This window comes from Drosophila kikkawai, chromosome X (genome assembly GCF_030179895.1).
Source record: "Drosophila kikkawai strain 14028-0561.14 chromosome X, DkikHiC1v2, whole genome shotgun sequence".
Lineage (NCBI taxonomy): Eukaryota > Metazoa > Arthropoda > Insecta > Diptera > Drosophilidae > Drosophila > Drosophila kikkawai.
The window spans coordinates 18,526,011-18,552,867 of record NC_091733.1 but is presented as its reverse complement, the minus strand read 5'-3'; the positions used below and the strand labels follow the sequence as shown (position 1 = coordinate 18,552,867).

Below are 26,857 nucleotides of genomic sequence, written 5' to 3'. Positions count from 1 at the left end.
GAAACATTTAGTAAAACGTAAAAAGCATATAATTTTCACAATTAGGCGATTAAATAATTACGTATGAAAATTGATAGAAATGTATAAAATTGTATATAATTCGTTATTTTTAATCACCGATAGTGCGCAAAAAAAATCTCTCTTCAGAAAAAAATTATAAACATCGATAGTATCGATATTTTGCCAGCACTACCGCACACACTTTGGTCACACTGTGCGTGACATTGAGTTGACATTTTGCTTTAGTTTTAATTATAATTACAATTTATCCGCCAAGTAAGTGACCCCGAAAAAGCACAGAACTCCGCACGGTGCAGCAGTGCGTGCCACTCCACCGACCAGCCCTTTGGAGAATGACCGGGTGCAGCGGATTCTAGGGATTCGTCTAGCGTGTGGGGTGAATAGGCGATCCGACGAGCAGTTCGATTGGGGATATTGGGGGGCAACGCCGAAGCCGAAGCCACCGCCTCCTCCTTCTCCCCCTGCATCGCCGAAGAGCCACCACAACAAACGATCCGATCCAATCCGACATTATGTAAGTGAGCGTGCCGCCGCACTGCGCCGTGCGTTTCGTTTGGAGTAAACAAGAGGCACAACAAGCTCTAGAAGCTTTTGCATACCCTTGGCGACCCCACTGTAGTATCGTTCACATTTCAGACAAGCTGACGGGGAAAGGTGCCTCTTTGACAGCCACAGCCATGCGTTCACGGAGCAATTCGGGCGTCCGCCTGGACTACTATCAGCGTATCGTTCACCGGCTGATTTTGGCCCATCAGGAGCCCGTCACCGGCCTCTTTCCCGCCTCCAATGTTAACTCGCACGCCTGGATTCGGGACAATGTGTACTGCATCCTAGCCGTTTGGGGTCTCTCCATGGCGTACAAGAAGATTGCCGATCAGGACGAGGATCGTGCCAAGTGCTATGAGCTGGAACAGAGCTGTGTGAAGCTGATGCGCGGCCTTCTAATGGCCATGATGAACCAAAAGGACAAGGTGGAGAAGTTCAAGATGACGCAAAGTCCCTACGATTCCCTCCACGCCAAGTATTCGAGCAAGAACGGCCTGCCCGTTGTGGGTGACAATGAGTGGGGCCATCTGCAGATCGATGCCGTGTCCCTGTATCTCCTGATTCTGGCCCAGATGACGGCCTCCGGTTTACAGATTGTCTTCTCCTTGGACGAAGTGTCCTTCATCCAGAATCTGGTCTTTTACATTGAGTCGGCGTACTCCATTCCGGATTATGGGATCTGGGAGCGTGGCGACAAGACCAATCATGGTGAGTATTCCTTTAAAACAAAAATCAAAAAAATTAATAAACATTTTTTACCTTTGACAGGTGAGCCCGAGCTGAATGCCAGCTCCATTGGAATGGCCAAGGCGGCTCTGGAGGCCATGAACGAGCTGGATCTGTTCGGAGCACGCGGCGGCCCCGCCAGTGTCATCCATGTGCTGGCCGACGAGGCGCACAAATGCCAGGCGGTGCTCCAGTCGATGCTACCGCGTGAGTCCAACAGCAAGGAACTGGATTCGGGACTGCTCTGTGTTATTGGCTTCCCAGCCTTTGCCGTGGACGATGCCCAGCTTATACACAATACGAAGGACGCCATCCTGTCCCGATTGCAGGGCAAGTATGGCTGCAAGCGATTTCTGCGCGACGGATACCGCACCCCGAAGGAGGATCCCTCGCGGCTCTACTACGAGCGCTGGGAGCTGCGCATGTTCGAGAACATTGAGTGCGAGTGGCCGCTGTTCTACTGCTACCTGATTTTGTTCCATGCCTTCCAGAGCGACAAGCGCTCGGTGCAGGAGTACGCCGATCGTTTGGAGAAGATAATGGTGCGCTCGGAGGATGGCATACTGCTTGTGCCCGAGAGCTATGCCGTGCCGCAGGATCTGGTGGGCTTTGAGTACCAAAAGCCGGGCTCACAGGCCCGCGAAGTGGTCGGTCGGTGTCCCTTCCTCTGGGGTCAGTCGCTCTTCATTCTGGGCCGACTGCTGCAGGAGGTGAGCATACATTTCTGCCTTGATATCTAAGAATCTTTATAATTTTCAAAAAATATTTAGGGTTTCCTGGCCGTTGGAGAGTTGGATCCCCTCAATCGTCGTCTGGGGGCGCAAAAGAAACCTGACGTTGTCGTCCAGGTGGTGATCATAGCCGAGGATAATGAGATCCGGGACAAGCTAGCCGAACACGATCTGCATGTCCAGACAATTGCCGAGGTGGCACCCATTGAGGTGCAGCCAGCCCGCGTGCTCAGCCATTTGTACACGTACCTCGGGCGCAACCGGAAGCTGGGATTAAGCGGCAGAAAGTCGCGCGACGTGGGCATTCTTAGTACCAGTAAGCTGTACTCGCTAAAGGATCGCATATTCGCGTTTACGCCGCAGGTGAGTGATTGCATTCCGACTACCGAGTTCTGGCCACCTCTAATCCCCGAAATATCCTCCTAAAAAGATTCCCTAGACTTTTCCTCCTTCTGTTTTCTACATTTTTGTATCGAATTTGATCGACGGGGATGCAAACTGATGAAGGGGATACTTAACCTTAATTTTTCTATGAAAAGGGAAGCTTTGAAATTTATCGAAAACTAACACCATTTTTTGTTTATTATTCTAAATCAAGAAATTTTGAAGAATAATGACGTATAGGAAAATTACGATATAATTGTATCGATCTTAATTGATATTTTAAAGCTGCGATATTTTTCGATAAATCAAATTTTATGAGATTTTTGATATCAGCTGCATAAAAAAATTAAAATAAATAATAAATTGCAAAATTTTAATTATTAAAAATAATATTTATAATTAAAAAGTTTAGCAACTTTATTGGTTTGCATCCTCCAGAAACTTATTGAAATGACTTATGATTTATATTACGTTTATATCACGCCGTTTATCAGTTCGCCGACCTGTCGCGCTTCTATATCGCCTCCGATAACGAACTCATGATCGACATCCTCAAGGGCGAGATCAATTTCCTCAAGTCCGCTTGGGATCTACTGGGTCGTCCGCTGGTCACCCTCGTGCTGAAGCGCATCCATCTAGGTCGGTCCACCGAGAGGGAGAGAGAGATAGAGACCCTCCGAATGTCCCATAATTTTCACTCCATAAGCCTTTATTTTTTTCTTCGTTTTTTGTATTTAAACTGTTGATTTACCGCCTCTTCTTTTATTGTCTGTGCGCGGGTTCGCCTTTCTGTGTTGATTTTTGATTTGATTAATTTGCAAGGGTTTGCTTTTCTTTTGGTATTGGTCATGTTTTTTATTATCAATTAATTGACACACGCACACACGACACTATTAAAGCACACATAAGCACCATTCACTTTAATTTTAACTCTCGTTTCGGAATTTATTCAATTGGTTGCTCAATGTTCAATGAAATGGTTTCGGTTACTCTAAAAATAGCCACATTAAATCTATACACATGTATTGAAAACCTAGTTTTGGTGTACCTTAACCTCTTTGGTTTGGTTTTTTTCAATGTAAAAGATAACGGAGACTGTTAACTCACAGATAACTCTTAGAAAAGTGTAATTTATCCTTTCATATTCGTTAATTATCTGCTCGTTAAATTTTTAACTACACACTGAGAAACCCTCTTGGTAGTCCGTCAGTTAACAACAGCTACTAGTATAGAAATATTAACCGAAGGTTAAAACCATAAAAGAGCCTGTTAAGTGTTAACTCTCCGAAATATATGAAATTCAATCTGGCTCCCATCTTCCTATTTGGAAAAATTAAATAAACATTAACGGACGGTTAACTTGTATCCCCTGAACGTTGAGCAACTTAATCTTTTGAATTTCCCGAGAACTCCTTAGTTTTCTTAGATTTTAGTTACCTTTAGTTTTGGTTGTGGACATCTTACACACTTTCAACACTATATAATCCCTATAGAAACTTTATAAAACACTGTACTTTATTTTACTTAGTTATTTTTTTATTACATACATATAAAAAATCCCTCCATAATTTTAATTAAATGTAGTTTTAGTTTTTAATTACTATATACTGCATTTCTCAGCGCTCTGCTCTAGACCTTTATAGCCTTAGAAATCCCCCTTTTCAAATTCCCTAAAAATTGGCCAATGAAATAATGTTTGGGTAAATGAAATCGAAACGAAGAAAAATCAAAAAAATCTTTCTCTTCTTTATTTTATTCAAAAAATCAAAACAAATATCCATCCATAAATATTGCAACCAACACAAAACGAAAACAAATATTAAATACAAATGCAACAACAACAAATTCAACAACAAAAATCAACAACAACAACAACTACTACTACAACAACAACACATACTACACACAGCATATCGACTATGAAGAATATTATACAACACGCGATCCCGATTTGCTTGCCAGCAATTTTACCACAAATTTAGCATTCTTGACCAACAATTGGCGTCACATGTTGGGCAGGCCGACAATCACACTAATGGCAACCCACTATATGCTAGGTAACTACCCCAAAACCAAAAAACCCAAATCAAAACGAACCACTGAGTTCGATTTCTGCATCCTCAAATCCACTCTTCCCCCACACACTCCGCACCTAAGCCACAACTCCTGATTATTATTATTTCGTGAGACCACGGCACAATCCTACTTACTATATATAAATATATATGCGAATTACTCAACACACACACACACATCGAAGCCAGCAAATTAGTATGATCCTGTGATCCTGTGACCAGTGATCCCTTTTCCTGCGCTTGTGTCTGCTTAGTGAATGGCCGCCTGCTCTCCCCCGCTCTCTATTTATCTGTTTCTTCAGTGTATATATAAACCTATATTATGACTTTTAGGTATATATGCCTTATTCCTAAAAAATATAAACCATTTAAAGCCTTCTTTGGTGTTCTTTATTATTAAATTCGTACATAAGTCCCTGTGGATGATCGCTAACCAGTGAACCAAGAGATGGTAAAAATAAACTATTGCCAAATGCTCGTAAACGCTCGCGAAATATTCGTACACTTAGTCATAAAAAAGAACGTTTAGTGAACGAAAACCTTAAGAAATTTAGCTTACCCTTTATGTTTAGTTTTGAGTCCTTAGGCGATAACTTCGTAATGGATTTTATTCGGATTTCCTCTATTAAGATATCATCAAAGGCTCGCAAATGATCCGTTTTCAAGCTATTACAAATTCCTTCTTTAAATGTTTACAATACTTAAATTTTTTAATGTGGAAAGTCGCCACAAGAGTAAGTAAATTCACATTTCCAAAAAGGGGATACAAGTCCAATTAAAAGGTACCTGAAAAGGCTAATATATGTATGTGGAAAGCACAAAAAAATACCTGGTTGATTTGAATTTGAAACCCTCAATTTTGCTAGTTTCTGTGATTAAAAACAACAAAACACTTGCTAATCCTTGTGGCTGTGGCTAATTTTATTTCCTAAAACTCAAAAGCAAAACAAGATAATTGCCGAGTTGGTGCTGGAAAACCTCTGTGTGCTGTGTAAATAAACGCATATATCGCATAATATTTTGTGACTAACTCAACCGTAGCTATTAAGAGACGCTGTTCCTAATCCCATCGATCCCCCGGCATCATCCCAATTCATTTGTACCCATCATAAATCAAAGTTCAAGTTGAGAAGAGCCTGTGTAAGCTAACATGTTCCATTCGGATGCTGCCACAGATCAGGACAAGATACCGCTGGCCATGATCCAGACGATGAGGAAACTCAAGTCGGGCTACATCAACGGCACCCGGGTGATGCTGGGCAGTTTGAAGGACTTCCTCAACACCTCCGCCATCACTGACTTGAGTTTTTTGGGCAGCACGGAGGATGGCTATCCGGATCGCTTGCATCCGGATGTGCAGACCTATCTGGATGAGCATCTGCTCAGGTCGTTTAGCAATCGCAGCACCATGAATCTCCGGGGCGGCCAACTGCGTCCCCGGACCCTGAGGCGTCGCATGTCCTGCAAGGGAGCGATCAAGAAGACGCGCTCCATCAATGTGGACTGTGAGTTATCCTTGCTGATGCGTAATCAATTATTTACTGAATCTCCTATGCCAGCTGACAACCTGGGCATGGAGGGACCCTCGCCACTCACCGAGCGCCGCCTGTCCTCGATCGTTCCGCCGCCCTGGCTGCAGCCGAACAAGCAGAGCCATGTCAGTGTCTTTGCCACGACACCGGAGGAGGGACCCAGCTCGCCGAGGCAGCTGGGCCATGAGCTATCCGTCCGGGAGAACATATATCCCGTAGATCCGCATAACAGTACTAGATCGGCGATCGACAGGCGCAGCGAGTTTGTCCGCCAGCAAGAGAGTTAGTTCTTATATATATATTTCTATTTTTCGGTTTTAATTTCATTTTAAAAGGTTTTTTTTTTAGTTTAGTAGTTCTCGCCTTGCAATCAAATCAAAAACTCTTAGAAATGATGTTTTCATGTTAGAAACTGTTATTTTCTTATTTTAAACTTTTGTTAATTTTACTTTCTTGCTTTTCTTTTCTCTTACATTTCATTTCCATTATTTTATTATCGTGTACTCGTGTATTGGCAATGCAATCCTTGATTAGTAACAGTGCCAAAAATTCTCATCCAACGCCATCGTGCCGACACAAATTTTGCTGAAACAGAGGTCGAGGAGCTGATCGCAATGCTACGCGAAACGGAGAATCTCGAGGAGCAGGGCGACATCCTGCAGTACCTGGTGGATACCCAGGGTCTGGACTTTAATACGGGTGAGCAATACCTTTGAGATTAACCAAAGAATCGACACCCTTTTCCTAGGTTTATGTGTAGGTATGGCGAAGCTTGCAGCGCTTAATGCTTTTAAGGCGTTTTGTTTGCAACGCTCGGTTTTTGATAGCACTTCGGTAGGAAATATATACGGGTGGAAACAACATACACCTGAACATGCACATACACACTTTAAAAAACAAAAAATACACCCAAAAAACACATGCACATGCCAAGCATACACGCAGAAACACGCTCGACACAATTATTTTATCTTGGGGTTAACATTTAAATGGGGATTATATTCTTTTTGGCAAATTGGGGTAACATTTAAGAAGAGTTTAAATTTCCATAGGTTCACTTGAAGTGGTTAAAATGAATGATCAATATTACAGTATAACAGTTATCGTGATTTTTTAATTTTAATAGGGTCTTACCTAGGTTTAACTTCTAACTGGGTTTTATTACACTTTTTTTTTATTTCTTAAATGAAAACATTCATTTAACGCTTAACCAGGAATTAAATTTATTAGAGTTTATCTATGTATAACAGTTAAGTATAGAGTTCAGTTATTTGCTTTAATTTTAGTATTGTCAAACCTTGGGTTTGTATGCATATTTAATGGGATTACCTCTCGATAGTGTGATACCAAGTTAACCAAGGGAACATGAATAATGGACAGTCTATGTATAACAGTTTAATAGTGAGCCAATGAAAGAATGTCTGAATGATTAGCCAATGTCCGAAAGAAAGGCCCGAATCCAGCATTATTCAACCATTTCTTTTGCATCTCTCGTTCTCTCATTCCGCTGTTGTTGCCCCGTGTTTTCTTGTCGTCTGTCCCGGTCCCGTACATCGTGTGTGTTCCGTGTGCTCCGTAATGACAGCTGGCCTGGGATTCAAGAATAAGTCCGATGATAGCGCCAACGCTAACAACGCAGCTGCCGGTAAGTGTCGTCGATCCTGTGTCCTGTGTCGATTGTTGTTGTTTGGAGGTCCTGCGGAACTTTCCTAAACCCTCTCCCCATTAAACATCCTTTCTCTCGTATCTATTCTCTTCCCCTTATCCATCCTCTCTCCCTTATCCATCCTCTTCTCCTGTGATCTCTGCAACTTTTTCGTATATTGATTGGCCAACCATTGGAGTACTCATCTTATCACCAGTAACATATCCTTCCCAGCTATGGTCTCCATCTCCTATCGATACTGTTTTGTACATACATATATTGTTGTGTGATTGACCTGTGACATTTCCCGACATTCTTTTAAAACTGCCACTGCATCCTTGCCTTGCTTTAAGGTGTGCTTTATATTGTTGATTTTATAATCTCACATTACTTGGCAAAATTTGTATGTACATATATATATTTTAATTATATTTAAAAATTATGAAAGCAATTATGCCAGAAATCGGAATATGCAAGGCATATTTACAAAATATCGTACTCAGTATTATATCGAAAATATTGTCAAATTTTATTCATCAAAATGTTAAATATCCAAAAGAAATGCATTTAACGTTGAACTATCGATGTTATCGAAAAAAAAACGTTCTTTTATTTGTGCTTTTTCTGTTGTAATCCTTCGATTTATATATCGAAACTTTCTGCAATACCTATCTTCCAAAATTATCTATATTTTTTCAACAATTATGTTAAGGCTCTTTTGGGCCATTCCCATACATTAGACAGAATTTCGATTTAATATTAAATTAAATTCGAAAAAAATCGATTAAAATCGATAAATATATATTTTTCCCGCAAAAGTTTGAAGTCACAATGTCAGTTAAAATGTATTGGAGATATTTTCTGCACTTCTGACAAAACGATCCTTAACAAAACAAAAAGCTCTTAGAAAAGATTCAAAAATATAAAAAAATATATATATATTTTACTAAAATACAAATATAATAAGTAAACTCCAAGCTTCTCTGCTTTAAGTTGGCATTATTAATCTTACATTTTTATTATTATTTAATATCTTCTTTTCGGCACTACCGTGATTTAATCCTTTAACATTTTATTTTACTTTTTCCGCTCCTACCACGACGCATTTAATCCCACATGAAAAACACACACAACACACACACACATCCTGGCATGTCCTGTGCGCTTGCTCTCCATTATAACATTAACCCAAACAATAAATTTTCAAAAATACAACGCAAACTCCGAAATAAAAACAAATCCTAACCCAACTAACCCGCAATAAAAACCGAAAACCAAACAAAAATAAGAGCTCGACCAAGCGTTTATGGATGAAGTGGTGCTGGAACTGGCGGCTGGTGGTGGTGGTGGTGCTGCAGGTGGTACAAGTGGTGCAGGTGCAGGTGCAGGTGCTACTGTTGCTGATGAGCAGCAGGTGAAGCACAAGCCGGCGATTACTTTGCCCACGGTGATCATCGACGCCGCTACAATTCCAGCTGCGCTTAGCTCCGATCCGGATAATGCCAACACTAGCCACACCAGCGGCAGCAGCAGCAGCGGCAGCAACCACCACAACAGCAGCAACATCAACAGCAATCCACCACACGAAAATAACAACGATTCTTCCCAATCCGAAGGCATGCTGGAGGAGGGACGTGTGGTTACCGTGCGGGATCTGCTCAAGGGACTGTACGAGAAGGCCTGCCAGCAGAAGCTCTGGGGCCTGGTCCGGCACACGGCCGGCATGCTGGGCAAGCGTGTGGAGGATCTGGCCAAGGCGGTGACGGATCTACTGGTGCGTCAGAAGCAGGTGACAGTCGGCATGCCGCCGAACAATGAGCACACCATTACGGCACCGCTGCCGGAAGTCGAGCTGCGACAGTTGATCCATGATGTGAGTAGGAATATATATATATATATATATATATATATATATATATATATATATATATATATATATATATGTATATATATATATTATTATTAATGCATCGGTAATCCCATCCTGTCCAGGCCTACGGCGACGATGAGAGTACAGCGATGCTGACACAGGAGCTGATGGTCTATCTGGCCATGTTCATTCGCACGGAACCGCAGCTGTTCCACGAGATGCTGCGCCTGCGCGTGGGCCTCATCATCCAGGTAATGGCCAAAGAGCTGTCGCGCACACTCAACTGCGATGGCGAGGCGGCGTCGGAGCATTTACTTAACCTATCGCCATTCGAGATGAAGAATCTCCTGTACCACATACTCAGTGGAAAGGAGTTTGCTGTCAGCAGCGGTATGTCCACCTACATATATAATAATCCCTTAGCCAGTGCTAATCTTATATTCACATTCTAGTGGCTCGTGGCAATCTATCCATTGTTAGCTGCAAGAGCAGCCGCGTCAGCAAGAAGAGCCAAATCGGTTTGGGTGACCCGGAGGGCGAGGATGCCCTTATAGCCACCATTGACGACAGGCAGGGACAGTGGCTGCGTCGCAGGCGCCTGGATGGTGCCCTAAATCGTGTGCCCCGTGATTTTTACTCCCGCGTCTGGACGGTTTTGGAGAAGTGCCAGGGCCTGGCCATAGAGGGACGTGTCCTGCAGCAGAGTCTCACCCAGGAAATGACCCCAGGCGAATTGAAGTTTGCCTTGGAAGTGGAAACGGCTCTCAACCAGATACCCCAGCCGGAGTATAGGCAATTGGTGGTCGAGGCCCTTATGGTGCTGACCCTCGTTACCGAGCACAACATGGTGCCCACTCTCGGTGGAATTATCTATGTGGAGCATCTGGTGCATAAGGCCAATCAGTTGTTCCTTGAGGATCAGCGAAAGGTACAGGGGGATGCCACCCTATGCTGTGCGAAGATTAAGGACGGCAAGGAGCAGCAGCAGGCTGCCTCAGGAATGCTACTTTGCGGCGGAGCCGCTTACATCTGTCAGCACCTATACGATAGGTAAGGATCACAGATACCTTCGATCTGAACAGGTTTCCAAAAGAAGATTGGGGGATCTGAGAATTAAGCAGTCTTCTTTGAGGAATGCTGGGATGCCTCTTTTCTCTTACTAATTACATTTTTATTTAATTTCTTACAGTGCTCCCAGCGGCAGCTATGGAACCATGACATACATGTCCCGAGCAGTGGCCCTTGTCCTGGACTGTGTGCCCAAGCACGGCGAGATGGAGTGCGCCATCTCCTAAAGCGGATGCGGATGTCTCCACTTAAAAAAAAAATGCCAATCTCTTTTCCAACTTTGGAAAAACGTCCGTTCTCGATCGCTCGCCGTTACTCTCTCTCTTTCGTTCCCGCGCGTTATTGTTATTCTCTCTTTCTCTCTCTCCCTTTCATTCTCTCTCTCTCTCTCTCTTTGACCCCTTGAAGCCCAACGACGCCTCCACCACCGCCTGTATATATATTTTGTTCCAAATCACATTTCGTTAGTGTGTTTTTGTTTGTTTTTTTTTTTTTGACGCGAGTTTCAGTATCGTATTATCCGGCCTTTGGATGATACTCCTCCTCCACGCGAACCTCGAACCCTAAACGAATTAGTTAGTCAACGCGCGCAGCGACGACAACACTTTTGATTGTTTTAACTTTTATATATTAATTATAAAAGCTACTATTTTATATTATAACGTTTGGACTGTGAAGTTGAACGAACGCGCAGCAATATTTACAATAAAAATGTGTTTGCAATGTTTTTAAAGTGGTTTTAGTGGGTGGCAAATAATAAAAAGATAGGGAAATATCTTATTTGGAGATAAGCAGAACTATAAATATACAAAGCAAATATATTAGTTTTTATTCTTTTTTTGGTTAAGCTCCAAACTTTGCTGGCCATTTCCCCACATATTTTTGTATTTAAATGAACATTTTAAAACCCCTTTAACTTAAGATTCATCGACTAAAATGAGAACAATTTGTTTGTAGTTTTGTTAAGCATAAATATATTATGATTTATTTTCATTTTCTTTTAATTTTTTTTTTGTTTGTTGGTTGGTTGCCCCCTTTTTTATGGTCTTTGATTCACTTCGATGTTCGCATTTCAAATGTTTACAAAGATTGTATTCATTTACAAGTTGCTTGCTTTTGTTTTTAAGTGTGTTTTAGACATTTTTGAAATGTTTTCTTTGATCGCTCCTCCCCCATTGAATCTGTACCGCGGGTACAAAAAAAGCTCGGCTTGCGCAACAACATTATCAGTTTGTTTAACAATCATGGAGATACAGGGAATTTTACACGAAAGAGACAAGTTTTGCGAGAAAGTCTATGCGATGCATTTTGTTGTTCTGGTTGTTGTGTGTAATATAAATGCTAATGTGTGTTGTGGGTGTGTGTGTGTGTGTTATTAGTGTGTAAAACAGAACGTCGTGTAAGATTAGCGATGATGTTAAACGAGAGTTTGTAATTTAAAAAAAATAAAGGAAATAGGATCCTAGAACAAGAATACTTAAGCTGCTTAGCAGTAGCCCCTGTCTGGCACACGCCGGCGTGGAGCGCACTTAATAATATTGTCCACACGCAGGATCATCTCGGCAGCCTCAGAGGCGGACATCAGCACCTGACGCTTGACGGCAAAGGACTCAGTGATGCCTAGTTCACGGACATCGGCCACCTTTCCCAGCTCCATGTCCAGACCCAGTTGATGCTTGCCCTGGGCGTGGCCGGCGCGCAGCTCAGAGATCAGCTGGGCGGAATCGTAGCCGGCATTGTCGGCAATGGCCGTGGGCAGAGATAGCAATGCACCTGAATATGGAAAGCAACCATTATCAATTAAACCTTCACTAGAAAAAAAAGTACAAATTAATACTCACGAGCAAAGGCCTCAATGGCAATAGCCTCCTTGCCAGGCGTCTCGGCCGCCTTCTTCAGCACGGCGGTGGCCATCAGAGCCTCCGAGCAGCCGCCGCCATAAATGATGCGTGACTCCTTGACGGTGGCCGCCAGCACGCAGAGGGCGTCGTGGAGCGAACGATCCGCCTCGTCCAGAATCTGTTGGGTAGCTCCGCGAATCACAATGGTGCAGGCCTCGCCCAGCTTGACGCCGCTGAAGCGCAACAGCGTATCCTCGCCAATCATCACCTGCTCGATGAGATCGCACTCGCCCAGCTTGACCATCGAGGGGTTCTCGAAGGTGGAGACAATCTCGCCGCCGGTGCAGTAAGCCAGACGCTCGATGCCATCGAAATCGGCATGCTCGATGGACATGACTTTGGCATCGGCAAACAGCTGCTCCGGATAATTGTAGATCAACTGGCGGTTGATGAACACGTTGCAATCGTGCTTCAGGATCTTGGCCACCTTTTCCTTCATCTTCTCCTTTTCGGCCATCTCCAAATCGGCGATCTTGGCCAGCGAGTCAACTTTGATGCTGCTGCCAAAGACCTTGATCTTATCTGTGTCCATGGGAGTGTTGGCAATCAGAATTTTGGCCTTTTCGATCTGCAAGAAGGAAGAGCAATACACCATTAGGGGATTCTCTTTAAATATTAAACTTATAAATCCGATATACACACACAGGACGATCTATATCCCTGTTCCATTTATTGATGATGAGTCTGTCCATCAAACTCGTCAAAATGGCTGTGATATGAAGTCAAATTCAACATAGCTCACAGTCATTTTGACGCGTTGATAGACAGCAAAGCACAGGTGGAGGAGAGGAGAATAGGCATTAACTGGAGCAAGCTAGAAGCAGAGTAGGACTTACACGCTGTGGCTGATGCACGCCGGGCTTCTTGTCCAGCAGGAAGCCCTCGTCGAGGAAGGAGTCGCCCAGAGTGCCGCCCGACTTCTTGATGATCTGTATGGACTTGAGTTCGCCGGATCCCTTCAGACGCAGCACAGCGTCCACTGCCAGGTTGGCAAAGAAGTCCTTGTGCTGGTGCAGAATCTTTGAGGAGAGCGTGGTGCGGGCAATGTTCAGTAGATCGTTCTTGAACTTCTCGTCGCTGGCCGAGTTGTCCTGGGCAGCGGCAGTGAGTGCCTCTAGGGCCACCTGGGTGGCCTGGCGCCAGCCCGCCACAATGATCTGTGGATGCAGCTTCTGCTCAACCAGTTTCTCTGCCTCGCGCAACAGCTCCGAGGCCAAAACGGTGACTGAAGTGGTGCCATCGCCCACCTCCTCGTCCTGGACACGCGACATGTCCACCAGAATCTTGGCAGCCGGATTGTCGACACCCACGGCACGCAGAATAGTGGCACCATCATTGGTCACCTCCACCTGGCCGGCATTGCGTCCGTTGGCAACCAGGATCTTGTCCATGCCCTTGGGACCCAGAGTGCTCTTCACCAGATCCCCGATGGCAATGGCGCCAATGAACGAGGACAAGCGGGCCATTTCGGCCTTCTCCTCCTGCGCCTCATTCTTGAGAACGCGCACGGGATTCAAGGACATCTCCTGCAAGGGAAAATTTATGTTATTCATATTTACATTAAAAATATAAATTATAACTCTTAAGTTATAGCAAATTTTCTTTAAAATTATATTTTTAAAAAATGCTCATTACTCTTTGCTAATTAAACAATTTTAGTGACACTTTTTCATTTAGAAGATATAAAAGACAACTGCCTGCACCGATATAGCATTTTTTTTTTTTTTGTGTGCACTCATATCGCCTCTACCTAACCCCCAAAAAGTCGCAGTAAGAGAGCGGCGGCGGCGGCAGCGATGAGTGATTCATCCAATGGCCACTAAAACAGCGTGGATTGCACATCTGGAAGGTTCTTTTGATATATTGTCCCGATCTTTTCACCACGGCCGCGTGCATCAGAGGGCAAGCGGAGATCCCGTGGCCACAAAAGAGAACCTTCTGGAATCACGTGCAAGGCGTGCTGTCTTTCGAGACTCCGGGAAGCGAAGCGAGCCCTGGGCGGCAGCAGCAGGCAAATGGCCGCAGCACACACCCGGCAAATGAAAACGCCGAAAGGCCTGCAATTATCAATGAAAAGCCGCCGAATACACTTTCCGCCGCTCGCCCACGCCGTAAACCACCGGAAAAGTTTGGTTCTTTGATTTAAATTTACCATTTTCAGTTCGTAATTAGTCGGTTTTTGATCACAGAATTCACGATACCACACAGGTTCCAACAAAGCGACAAAGAAAATGGTGGAATGTGCGGGACTGTCAACTCGATAGAGGTGGAGAAACATCGATGCGAATATCGATGACATCGATGTTTTTGAAACATCGGTAACATCGATGTTTTTCCATTTTTTTTATGTATTTTTTGTATTAAATATATTTTAGATTACTACAGATGGCGAGGCGTTTAAAACGTTAGCTAAAAAATACTTCTGCGTTCCCGCATCTTCGTGCGAATCTGAAAGAGTTTTCCGTAAAACTGGACAACTTATAAGTGAGCTTCGCACGCGGCTATAATCGACCGTTGTAGATAAGCTCCTCTTCTTAAACAAAAACATGTAAATATATATAGTAAAGTTCGGGTTAGTAAGTAAGGATAGTAAAATAAGCAATAGTATATAAGGGATAGCAATCCTAAAGAACTATAATATTCTTTGGACCATGTATATATTGAAACATTGATAATAAATTTGTTTTTGTTTTTAGTTTTTATTTACAAACTAAGGAAAGGACAATATACCAAAGAAGTGGAACATGAATATAATGAAGAGCTGCGAAAAAATCGATTGCGACTGTCGATTTTTTTTGGTAGATTATTGATTTAGGAAGGAATCGATGTGACGTCGGCCTCTTTTAGGAAAGAAACCATTTTTTAATTTATATTCATTATATTCAAATTAATCTTTGAACTTTACATACTAAAAATACATAATTAAAAACGAGGTCTGCAATTTAGATATTTCATTGGTTCCTAGTTCTGGTGTCGATATTTCTACCATCACTAATAAAGTTTAGTGGCAAGTTACTATTACTTTGATCTCTTGCTTTCGGAAAGCCCTATAAAGCAGCGTTCTCGAATAGTCTTTTTCAACCATTTGCCTCTCTCTCTCTCTCTGCGTTAATAATGCGAAAACTTCATCGATAGTCGCAAACAAAGTCGATGTTTGCCAAAAATTAAAAAAAACAATAATGCATCGATGTTTTCATCGATCTTTGTCCATCTCTAGTTTCCAGCACGAATAGCAACAATTGCAAGGAAAAATATTAAGTTTTCGGCGCATTTAAAAATATTGAGGAAGGGGCGGCTGCTAGAGTTTAGGACGGCAATCCAGAGTGACGAAGGGAACTGAAAAAGCCCGAGCAATTCAGACGGGACAAGTGCATTGGCCAATAAAATCGCTAGCTAGTCACCTGCGTGCCGTGTGCGAGTGTGTGTGTGTGCCTGTGCGTGCGTGCGTCGAGAGCTGCGCGTGTGTTAGTGCTTTGTTCTGCGAGCGTTTCGGAAATGGCCAAGAAAACCTACGATTTGCTCTTCAAACTGTTGCTGATCGGCGACTCGGGCGTGGGCAAGACCTGCATTCTGTTCCGCTTCTCCGATGACGCCTTCACCTCCACGTTCATCTCGACCATTGGTAAGGGGAACGAAAGAACGAAACGGACCTCTTCACACGCATACATGTGCCGTTCGTCGGAGTTGTGTCAGCTGCTGCAGCGAAGCCGACGCCGACGCGAGAGGCGGCCGCGGCAGCGGCAGCGACGACCCGGGGCAAGGATATGTGCGTGTGTGTGCAATAGGGCGTGGCACTGCCTTATCGATGGATCGCCCACGCACACTCGAGCACAGTGCCCATGTCCCTGTGTGGGTGTATGTGTTCGTCGATCGCCTTTGGACTGTCATTGTTTTTGTTGCTGCTACGGCAGAACCTACATATACATTCATAGATAACGCACGAACACCGTTACGTGCAAACAGTTGTCATTTTCATCCGGATTCCAAGTTCCGAATTCCGGATGATTCACATTGCTCCAATTCGGGCAGTGTAATCGGTCACACACATACACCTATACGCACATACCCTTGGACTCGTGACGTCATTGCCCGCCACCTCTATTATTGTTATTATAAAACTCGAGCGGAATCTATATCTCTTATTTCACAGGCATCGATTTCAAAATCAAAACAGTGGAGCTGCGGGGCAAGAAGATCAAGCTTCAAATATGGGACACCGCCGGCCAAGAGCGGTTCCACACGATAACCACGTCCTATTACCGCGGTGCGATGGGCATCATGCTCGTCTATGACATAACGAACGAAAAGAGCTTCGAGAATATAGTCAAATGGCTGCGGAACATAGACGAGGTGCGTACTCACTCTCTGCATGATCAGATCCCCTCTCTAACTCACCTTTTTCCGGTATTCACTTGCAGCATGCCAACGAGGATGTGGAAAAGATGATACTGGGCAACAAGTGCGACATGACGGACAAGCGAGTGGTGAACAAGGAGCGCGGTGAAGCGGTGAGCATTTGATTAGGCGGCGTCAGTTTTGGATCAGTATCTAAGTAGACCTAGAGCACCACAGATCAGAGATCAGCTTGGCATCTTTCCCATTATCGGTGGAACTTGACTTAGTTACCTTATCAAAATGTTTGCATTTCTGCGGTGAATCATCCCACATCAGGTAGAATCCAAGTGATTAATCGCTTAAATTAAAACACCGTTTGAAGGGAATATGTATTATAGGTAGAACAAGTCGAAGCATTATTACTTGACATATTAAAATGGTACATAAACAATAGACAATCCCCTTAGCCCTGAACTTTAGCTACAAGACTGCTAAAAACGTTGAACGACTTCTGTTTTCCCATATTTCGTCATATTTTCAATAGAATTCTTGTTGTATTTTATATGTAGCACAAAACTTCAAATCAATTGCTTGTAAAAGATTGTAAAATATATTTGAGTACTAGGGTTTCGTTCTTAGTTTGGTTCTTAGCTTTGCTTTGCTTTGCTAACTGGAACCAAGCAGCAAGTGATTTTTTAATTAGTGGAACCTTTGTTCGCTATGATTGCTTTCCAATGACAGTTAGTTGTGTGTTTGATCAATTTGTTTACACAATTTAAAGCACTTTCCCCACTGCGCTCTCTCCCTATTTATTTCTTGGAATTTGTAGATTGCCCGTGAACATGGCATTCGGTTTATGGAAACATCCGCCAAATCGAACATAAACATCGAGCGAGCGTTCTGCGAGCTTGCCGAGGCCATTCTAGACAAGACATCGGGACGCGAATCGGCTGAAAATCCGGAGCGTGTGATCATCGATCGCCGGAACAACGAGAAGGCGCCGGGCTACAGCAAGTGCTGTGCGTAAAAAACGGCGTTAATAGCGCAAACGGAGCGTGGCTTGGCCCGGGCGTGCGCTTAGCTGTGCGGAGGAGGGAAGGCGAAGGCGATGGCGGGGGCAGAGCGGAGCGGATTGGATTGGATTTGGAATTGAAAATGGAAATGGTATTAGATCGAGGGAATCGGTTTCTGAAACTGCCCCAAAATGAAACGAAGCAATACAGCGGCCAGGAGCAAATCAGCACTCGCACGGAGGGAACTACTTACTTACTACGAGAATAGCAGCAGATACGCAGATGGAACAAGCAACAGAAACAACCTACCTAAAGTTTAACGACAGATATTGTAATAACGAACATTTGGACGCCACTTTACAAGCAGCCATCGGATAGGATACGTTAGTTAGCGCACACGGATCGGGAGGAGCAACAGAATCGCATTTGAGTTAGCTAACGTGGACCGAAGATCGATTCCAGAGGCTATCTTGGATGCGGTAACCGAAACGAAAACGTTTAACGCAAACAACAGACACAAGCAACTTTTGTAACGTAACTTTTGATATATATACATATATAGTAGATAGTCCTACGATTCCTGTACTCAGCCGTACTTCGTTCGTTCACGCACGCACTCCCCTACCGCCACCACATAGGTCTTGTTTTTTTTTTTTTGTTTTGTTTTGTTTTGCGTTGCGTTGCGGCCTAGATATACATACCATATTATTCATCGGATAGTATATATAGTACATAATCCCAGCTAGCTAGCCACCGCTTGTTTTTCGATCCTCAGCCAGCGGAGAAGGAGGCCAGGGAATAGTAGTATTTAGTAGTAGGCGCTGGACACACTGCAGCCACTCATCCAGCCCAGAGTCTGAGAGTTGGAGCTGTTCCGAAATTGTTTTTTGATTATTGCCTATATATATATATTTATATATATTTATACATGTATATCGATTTATTGTACGATATATTTACTGCATTGTTTTTATGTGCATCCATGCCCGTACTCACATGATATCAAGCCGATGTGTCGCCACCTCCTCCTCCTCCTCTTCCTCCTGTCTCCTTGTAATTTTATTCTACATTTTTTTGTCGTGTAATACCTTATTATTTGTAACTGTATATGGATTTAGTGTAGTTGTCCACACCAAATGATTTACCGATTAAAATATATAAAGAACAACCTAAACCATGTCATATGTAACCGAATGTGTTTTTATTTTGGGGTGTCAAAGTCATAAAAGCACTAAAACTTTTAGGTAAATTTTGGTGATTGCAACCTCTATGTTGCAGTAGCAACATAATGGCGCCCAACGTGAGACAAGAGGATTCTTATACAAGTCAAGTCAAGTCAAGTCAAGTCTTATACAAGTCAAAGTAAAACAAATGCTTTGGAATGTATAAATTTAACAATTTAATGGGAGAATCTTGGGTATACAAAAATACATACATACATACATCCTGCGTCAGGTAAATAATATACAAAAATCGTTTCCGTACGTACATTTGATGTACTACTTGTCGGCAGTCCGGTGAACACATTCTCCTGCTATCCAGGTGGAGAGAACCCGCAGTTCGTCGTCCAGTATAATAAAATCGGCATCCGAACCAAAGTCCAAGGTACCCTTTTGCTTCTCGATCTTCAGGCATTCGGCGGGATGCAAGGTGGCCGCCTCAATGGCATAGACAATGGAGCAATCTTTGGTGGAGGAGACAATAACGAAAATGAGAACAATGGAGCTGAGAGCTGGTATTATCCAACCTACCAGTGGCCTTTTTGAAGATCCGCACACACTCGTCCATGGGTGCAATGCTGCCGCACAGTGTTTCCGTGCCGGCAATGAATGCCTTGCCCCGCTTGACCTCCAGCGGCAACTGTCCAATGTGATGGACGCCCTCTTCCAGGCCCAAGGCCGAGATGGCGTCCGTCACCAGGATCAGGCCCTGGGGATGTGTCCGGTAGGCAATCCTCAGAGCTGCTGGATGCGTGTGAACGCCATCCGAAATAATGCCAAAGTACACGGTCCTACCCTGCGGTACGGCATCCGAGGCCAGAAGCCCCACCAGGCCGGGATCCCGGTGATGGAACGGCAGCATGGCGTTGAACAAATGCGTGATTAGACTGGCGCCCTGCTGCACAGCCTGTTCGCCGTCGCTGAGCGAGGCCATCGAATGGCCGAGGGACACGGTGATGCCTCGGTCCACCAGCTGGCCAATCACCTGCTGGTCCGTGACTTTCTCCGGCGCCAGGGTTAAGATCTTGATGCGCTCCAGGGAGCCATAGGTGCTCTCCAGCGTGCTCAGTCCCTGTGACTGTTGAGTAAATTTCGATGGGATTAGATCGAAAGGTGGAACTAGAAGCTCAAACTACAGCTTGTCACCTTGTCTATTGTCCGTATGCAGCTTTCTGGATGCGCGCCCTTCTTCTGTGGATTGATGAACGGTCCTTCGGCATGGATGCCTAGTATTCCGGCACCATTCGGCACCGTCTTCGGTATGCGAGGCAATATGGTGTGATAGCTCTGGCTGGGCGAGGTCACCAGGGTGGGGCAAAAGGAGGTGACGCCGCTCTTGACTAGACCGCAGGCCACTTTCTCCACGCCCTCCTCGATGGTCTCTGTGTCGTAGGAGAAGTCCACGCCATAGCCACCTGCAAAGGGGGATTGAAAGGTAAGGATTTATGGTGTGGATGGTCATTGAATATCCCCTTTTCTGGAAATTCCTCTAATATTTTTTCGATTTCTATTTATTTATCATCTTTTAAATGCTCTATTTTACCCGTTGACCTTAAGGTAATTGGTTTAATTAAGTTTTTTCTATTTTTAAGCATCAATGGCCTCAAATTGTGAGTGGTTAATAAACAAAATAAAGTGGCTAGTAGTAGTTTATTTAGTGTGGAATTTGATAACTGAACAGAAAAACAACAAATAAATAGACAAATCATAAAAGATATTCACATACGGCGATTTTCAGAGTTCAAAAACTGAACTAGAAATGTAAAACAAAAATAGACAAATTTCTAAAGGAAACTGATAGCTTATAACATATATAAAAGTCAAAACTTAAGCATTTTAAAAGTTTAAACTAAATATAGACTGGAGTGAGGTATATTTTGAATCTCTTTCAAAGCTTCTAAGCTAATCAGCTATGGGAATTTGTTTCCCGTAGAATCTTCATCGCGGTAATGGCCCCCTTTGTTCGCTTATCTGACCAGCGGCGGTCACCCGTGGCTAGGTCCCACTGTGCCCTACTACTCCTATTCTGGTTGAGCTGCCGCTTGGGCAGTTAAAGCCGCGATAAGATTAACCCTCGCCGCGATTACGAGTGCTCCATATGCCAAGGGGTAAACATGAACCGAAACCGAGTCAGCAGCGGCAACGACCTTGGCGACTGATTGAACGCAGCGAGGCGAAAGTAGTATTTAATGGAGAACCTGATGTGGGTCGGAATCGGGATTGGGATTGGGAAGTGGAATTGATCGCACTCACCGTTGATTTGAAGGTCTATGTAGCCGGGGGCGATGATGGCGCCTCCGCAGTCCACGCGGCGATGGGCCGTGGCCTGTTCATCAAAGAATATGGGCTCCGGATTCACGATCCGCCCATCGCGCACCCACAGATCGTCGCGGATGAGCCGGTGGCCGCGCACCAGGCGGCAGTTGGTCAATTGCAGCAGGCGATGGCACTCCTTGGGCTCGTCCTCACCAATGCACATCCTCCGGTTGGCCATTCGGTGGGATGTACGCTCTGGGCGAGCGCTGTCTCGAAAATAAACAACAATTGTAAACGAAACGAACAAGAAAAAAAAAAAACGAACCCAAAGTGCAATCAGCTGGCAGTGTTGCAAAGCGCAAAAATGAAAGGTGGTCCTCTGTAAAAATCATATATCCCTATATACTCCGGTATCTGAAGCTTCATTTTACCATTTTAAAAACAGTATAGTGTATTTATTTATTTCTTGCTGCATTAAAGAGTGCGAATTTATTCCTAAATAACGATTTTTGGGATTAAGTGGCAGAGCAGGCTGCTTGTTAGCGCCTGTATTCGATTACAGTCTATCGATATCGAGCGGCTTGGATAATTCAAATTTAAATTCTAATTTTTAATAACCTGAAATCCTTTATTATTAACTCGATTTCCCGCGGGGTCCTTTATGGTTCAAGTGTGCTTTGGGGAGGAAGGCCGCGTCTCGTGTCGCCTCCTTGAATGGCATCTCGTGGACGGACGCTGCATAAAATGGCCATATTTACCCAACAAGCCGACGGAGAGCCGGCCGAAAATGCAAATGCAAATGATAATGACGGGCACGGCACCCAAACAACAGCTACAATCAGCTCCAGGTGACTCTTTACAGTCGGAGAAAAATGTGTTCATTGTACAGAAGCAAGATCTTTAATTTATAAAATTCATTTTATAGAAAATGTATTCATTATTTAGATTTTTTTTGTTTTCTTTTTAAATTTATAATATGTATATTTTAAATTTTTTTTACGGACAAACGGGCATGACTAATTTGACTCGCCTGGTGATGCTGATGAAGACGAAAAGGTTTTTTCCTTTAAAAATAGATATACAAATATGATGCGATGATGAATTATCAGAGATACATGAGCATTAAGATACGTTTTATAGATAACAGCGAGCGGTGAGATTTTTTTCGAGTGTCCTGCTCCTGATCCTGTCCCTGTCGTGCTTTAGCCGTAGGCCTGCTCCTCTGCTCCCCAGCTAATCCACAATGGCCGACATTTTAAATACAAATTGCAGCGGTGTTGCTGTTGCTGCTGCTGCTGCTGCTGCTGCACCTCTCGCCCCGTCCAAATGACTTGCAATTTTTGCACACACCCGTGCCAACACACTCGCCACACACACACACACACACACACACACACAGCAGAGAGCAACCACACGGAGCTGGAACTGCACTCGAGGTGGGTTAGGTTCGTTCTTTTTAGTCTATTGGCAACTGATTAGCATTTAAATTAAAATGTCGCAAAGTGGCCTTAACAAAATGTTCCACTCTTTGTGTGCCATGCCACCAGTGTCCCATCTAGTGTCCCCCACTTCCCGTTTGCCGTTACCCGTTCCCCATGCCCCGTGCATGCGATGCCATTGCAGCTTATTGTCTCTCCTGGTGTTACCTGTTTATGCCGAGATTGCCTCGCTCCTTTGTGACATGCACATTAAATGGCACAGGACACCACGGGCAGAGGCCCAGGCAAAGGCACAGCAGAGTGCAGTGAATGAAAGTAGCGATTTGTCATTATCATCGAGCTCATCTGGATTATCACCTGGGCAATGGGCTCAGCCGGGAGTGCCCATTATTTTATTTTTTGGCATAATATCAAAAAGAATGTAGTTTAATTTTTAGATAGCCATGTCTGTGTGTCCGTTTGTCCGTCTCTCTGTCCGTTGATTTCATTATATATTTTGTATAGGAACGATCGGGATATTGATAAAAGAATTATAACTTTGCCGTGTTTCTTTTTTTTACTTATTGATTCAAGAATTTCCTATAAAGTTTTAAATTTTTTTTTTTTTGTATATAAGTATGTATATAGCTGTCATAGGAATAGTTGAAAAATTATTATTACAAGAAATTTTGCACAGTTTTAAGATATAGTAATATAATATAACAACATATAAGTCATGATAAAGTCATCTTTTTAGTTGACTATATAACAGCTATAGGAATACGTAAGAAAAATAAACGAAATGAAAATATTTAATTATTTAATAAATATAAAAAATGTATTATTTTTTTTAAGTGTTTCTTTATCTTCTCTGAGCTTAAGTAATTTTGATTATTTCTAGAATTTATGCTTTTAAATTCAAACGAATTTTTCTATCAGTGTATGTATACATTAATTTAGTGATTAAGAAATCAACATCTTTAGGCTTGGATCCCACAGATTTGGGAAGTCTTTTATCTTAATTAAAGAGCGACCAGCAGTCAGGCTTAATTATGGCAATTAAATGTTTTTGAATGAATAATGTTAATTGATTTGATTCTGTTCCTGCTCGAATGCATTTACATATATATATATATATGTATATATATATATATATACCACGAGCATATAATATAGATAATAAAGTAATCAATACTCCTTGGCATGTACTCGCTTCAATTCACTAATTAATTAGAGCACAGAACTCATTGCAAATATAATAATAATTTCCGCAACAATAATGATGAAATATGTATGCCCGTTTGAGGTTCTATTTTTGATCTAAGGATAACGTAATGCCATCCTTTTAATGAATGCCTTAATTGCTTGAATTTGGGTTGAATAAAAATATACACATGTGTTTGCAATTATTCCATAGATATTTGCCTCCACAGGTTTTATTATCCACGAATGCCGGATAAATGCATCACTGTTTTATTTTTCTGTTTTGTTTATTGCATTTTGGAATAATTCCGCAATATGGCACGTATTTCATGGGGAAACGCGAGAATATGGATTCTGTCCTAGTTTGGATATGGGTATCTGGCTCACATGCTCGTATGTTTATGAATTCTTAATTTAGTTGCCAGTAAATGTTTTCATTTTAAATAAGGACTTGGCCCTCTGCCCTTTGACCTTGTCCTGTTGCTCTCGGCCTAACATATAACCTGACCTTAATTGGATATATTCCCAGTGATTCCGGCGCCCCGAAAATTGATTCATCTCATTGGCATTGATCGAGTCCTTATGTCTCGTCGACTCCTGGCCATTTTTCATGGTCAGTAATTGTCCCCGGGGCCGTGCACCGTTCCCGATTGAGGCCGATGTCCTCGATGTCCTCGATGTCCTCCTTATCCCCCTTGAACGCGAAGGACCCTATGCATATATATGCGCTACTTATGTCACGGCCTGTGCGAGTGTGTGGCATCTATGCTCACGTATCAATAAGTGCTCGGGACGTGAACTGAATTTTTTATTAGAGTTTGTGTATGCACAATAGTGAATGTCGCCATGGACTCCAGGACTCCAGGACTTCGGGACAGGACCGGACCGGAGCGATGCCAAGACGCAAACGTTCTCGGCGGGCTGCGAAATTGCCTGTGAAATATTTTCTCTATACACACACAGCAGGACGATAAGGATATGCACGGCAGTGGTCAATGGAATAGCATAAATGATATGAATTTCTTAAGTGATATTTCAATTGAAAGATAGAACCTTTATCCTTTATAAAGCTCCCTTTAGGTAACTTTAAAACTAAGTTTAACTATTTTATGTTGGCTTACTATTTATATTAGTTTTTAGTTATATATATTTATATCCTTTAATTTATGTCTTTCAGATTTTTATTTACAAGAAAAGCTAAAGTATAAGATGCATAACGCATATAAAATAAAGTTGTACATCCTTTTCCTTCTCCTAGCTTTGGAAAATGATCCTTTGGTAACTATACTCTGAGCTTACATTTAGTATATAATTGAAATTTATTTGAAATTATAGCTTAGATTTATATATTTATATTAAGTCAATTCGATTTTTTAGCTTATTAATTAAAAACAATATAAAGATAAAGTTGCATAACGAGATAGAAAAATATTCTGCCCGTTTTCAGTTCTATTCTCATGACCGCGACTGTGCCGCTTAGGAACGAAAAGTGACGGACGTTCCAGCCAGTTTCTTTGTTATCGAGCTCTTAGCTGTAGGCGTGGCAGCACGCCCGCCCCCCGAGCAGCCTGGCAAGGACAATTGGCCGGGATGAAATCAAATCAGTTGCAAACTTAACCAGCCATGGCCAAGGATATGAGCCGCAAGGAGCGAAAAAGGAGCCCAACGAGACCCCAAGACCACGGACAATTGGCCGTAATGCGAGGAACGGTTCAGGAGCAATTCAAAACTAATCCAGCTCCGACGACAGCCAAGGCAAAGGATTAGCTTTGAACTCCGGACACTGCTCGCCGAAAGGGTCCTGGCGCCGGGAGAGATTGTGATCCCCGATGCCCCGATGCGGATATTCAGGCCACAAAGTTTTCGAATGGGAAAGTGCTTTCAGGTAATTTGTCTTGATGGCCTGTCTGTTAATTACGGCTTTTGGGCGACGGGGACTCCACCGCCTCTCTGGGGCGGCAATTGATTTATAAATCAATGAAAAGATGTGCATAAATATTTGCCGAGACAATCTAAATAAATTACAGTGCAGTATGGGACAGTGGGTCCCTGGCCAAGTCCGGAGTCATTCGTCTGAAAAATCTCATGCAAAATGCATGCCCAGACGGAGAGAGACAAAGGCCGTACACCGGACATCACTGGACAGCCGGGCGGACAGGATGATGATGGCTACTACGGCTTACTTATTAACTGGCCTTAGGTATCCTCCGTCTCCATCCCGCCGCTTTGCCCGTGTCTGTCAGATTTACTTTACTTTTGGGCCATAATTTGATGTATTGTGCAATATGGAACGCAATTTAAATATGTGCGCAATTACGTAAAATGTTTGCCAGCCTGCGTCATCGTCCCTCTATCTGTGCCGGAATATCCGGCATGGCCACACCCAACCAACCGCATTCCCTCTCCCCTCTCCCCTCTCCCCCTCCCCCTTCCCTGATGAGGACCAGTCCCGGGCCCGACATGCAACATCCAACATCCAACATCCAGTATCCAGCAGCCAACATCCGTTGCTTTGTACGGTTGACCAAAACGATTCCGACCATTCGGACGTTGCAGATGATTGAGGCAGGTGCCAACTAATCAAAAATGCTAGCAATTATAATTGATTAAAACGGTACGGATGATGACCATGACGATGGGTATGGGAGTGAGAGTGGGAGGAAGTGGGGAAGTGGCATGGCCTAGCCACTGGCCATCAGATGATGGTGTCGGTGCCGCCTCTGGGCAAAGGCTGTGCATGTGCATGTGCATTGTATGGAGGCGGCGGCGAAAAGGCACATTGGAATCCAGGAATCCGGGTATACAGTAGCTGGGGGAAATGCAATTGCATCAACACTGTTTACGGCAGTTTCTGGTCAGGCGCTTAGCCAAAGGATGGACCGGAACGGGAGATACAATCCGATTCGCATGGCT

General features: G+C 43.4%; 4 protein-coding genes across 16 annotated transcripts; 2 read left to right on the top strand and 2 right to left on the bottom strand.

Moving 5' to 3' along the window:
- The first annotated feature begins 199 nt into the window (after nucleotides 1-199).
- On the top strand, nucleotides 200-11,325 carry LOC108076778 (probable phosphorylase b kinase regulatory subunit alpha). 12 transcript variants are annotated; one of them, XM_017169852.3, is made up of 13 exons: nucleotides 200-535; nucleotides 658-1,275; nucleotides 1,336-2,003; nucleotides 2,064-2,387; nucleotides 4,318-4,465; nucleotides 5,659-5,988; nucleotides 6,043-6,297; nucleotides 6,556-6,714; nucleotides 7,601-7,660; nucleotides 9,277-9,533; nucleotides 9,653-9,920; nucleotides 9,983-10,580; nucleotides 10,720-11,325. In XM_017169852.3, the coding sequence occupies exons 2-13, from the start codon at nucleotides 699-701 to the stop codon at nucleotides 10,823-10,825; spliced, it is 3,750 nt and encodes a 1,249-aa protein (XP_017025341.1). In that variant the 5' UTR covers nucleotides 200-535; nucleotides 658-698; the 3' UTR covers nucleotides 10,826-11,325. The 12 variants fall into 12 exon arrangements, with proteins under 12 accessions (XP_017025341.1, XP_017025300.1, XP_017025333.1 ...); XM_017169811.3 differs by having other exon boundaries at nucleotides 8,950-9,533; XM_017169844.3 differs by having other exon boundaries at nucleotides 6,550-6,714.
- Nucleotides 11,326-11,544: 219 nt separating this feature from the next.
- On the bottom strand, nucleotides 11,545-14,792 carry CCT2 (chaperonin containing TCP1 subunit 2). The gene is made up of 4 exons (XM_017169889.3): nucleotides 14,652-14,792; nucleotides 13,336-14,025; nucleotides 12,440-13,067; nucleotides 11,545-12,371 (listed from the first exon to the last, which is right to left on the bottom strand). Exons 1-4 carry the CDS (start codon nucleotides 14,775-14,777, stop codon nucleotides 12,085-12,087), a joined length of 1,731 nt encoding a protein of 576 aa, XP_017025378.2. The 5' UTR covers nucleotides 14,778-14,792; the 3' UTR covers nucleotides 11,545-12,084.
- Nucleotides 14,793-15,703: 911 nt separating this feature from the next.
- Nucleotides 15,704-19,036, top strand: Rab10 (RAS oncogene family member Rab10). The gene is made up of 4 exons (XM_017170111.3): nucleotides 15,704-16,121; nucleotides 16,650-16,849; nucleotides 16,918-17,007; nucleotides 17,664-19,036. The coding sequence occupies exons 1-4, from the start codon at nucleotides 15,995-15,997 to the stop codon at nucleotides 17,859-17,861; spliced, it is 615 nt and encodes a 204-aa protein (XP_017025600.1). The 5' UTR covers nucleotides 15,704-15,994; the 3' UTR covers nucleotides 17,862-19,036.
- A 186-nt stretch (nucleotides 19,037-19,222) lies between these two features.
- Nucleotides 19,223-21,673, bottom strand: LOC108077009 (N-acetylglucosamine-6-phosphate deacetylase). 2 transcript variants are annotated; one of them, XM_017170096.3, is made up of 5 exons: nucleotides 21,649-21,673; nucleotides 21,321-21,589; nucleotides 20,214-20,482; nucleotides 19,599-20,145; nucleotides 19,223-19,531 (listed from the first exon to the last, which is right to left on the bottom strand). In XM_017170096.3, exons 2-5 carry the CDS (start codon nucleotides 21,559-21,561, stop codon nucleotides 19,347-19,349), a joined length of 1,242 nt encoding a protein of 413 aa, XP_017025585.1. In that variant the 5' UTR covers nucleotides 21,562-21,589; nucleotides 21,649-21,673; the 3' UTR covers nucleotides 19,223-19,346. The 2 variants fall into 2 exon arrangements, with proteins under 2 accessions (XP_017025585.1, XP_017025578.1); XM_017170089.3 differs by lacking the exon at nucleotides 21,649-21,673 and having other exon boundaries at nucleotides 21,321-21,630.
- Between the last annotated feature and the right edge of the window lie 5,184 nt (nucleotides 21,674-26,857).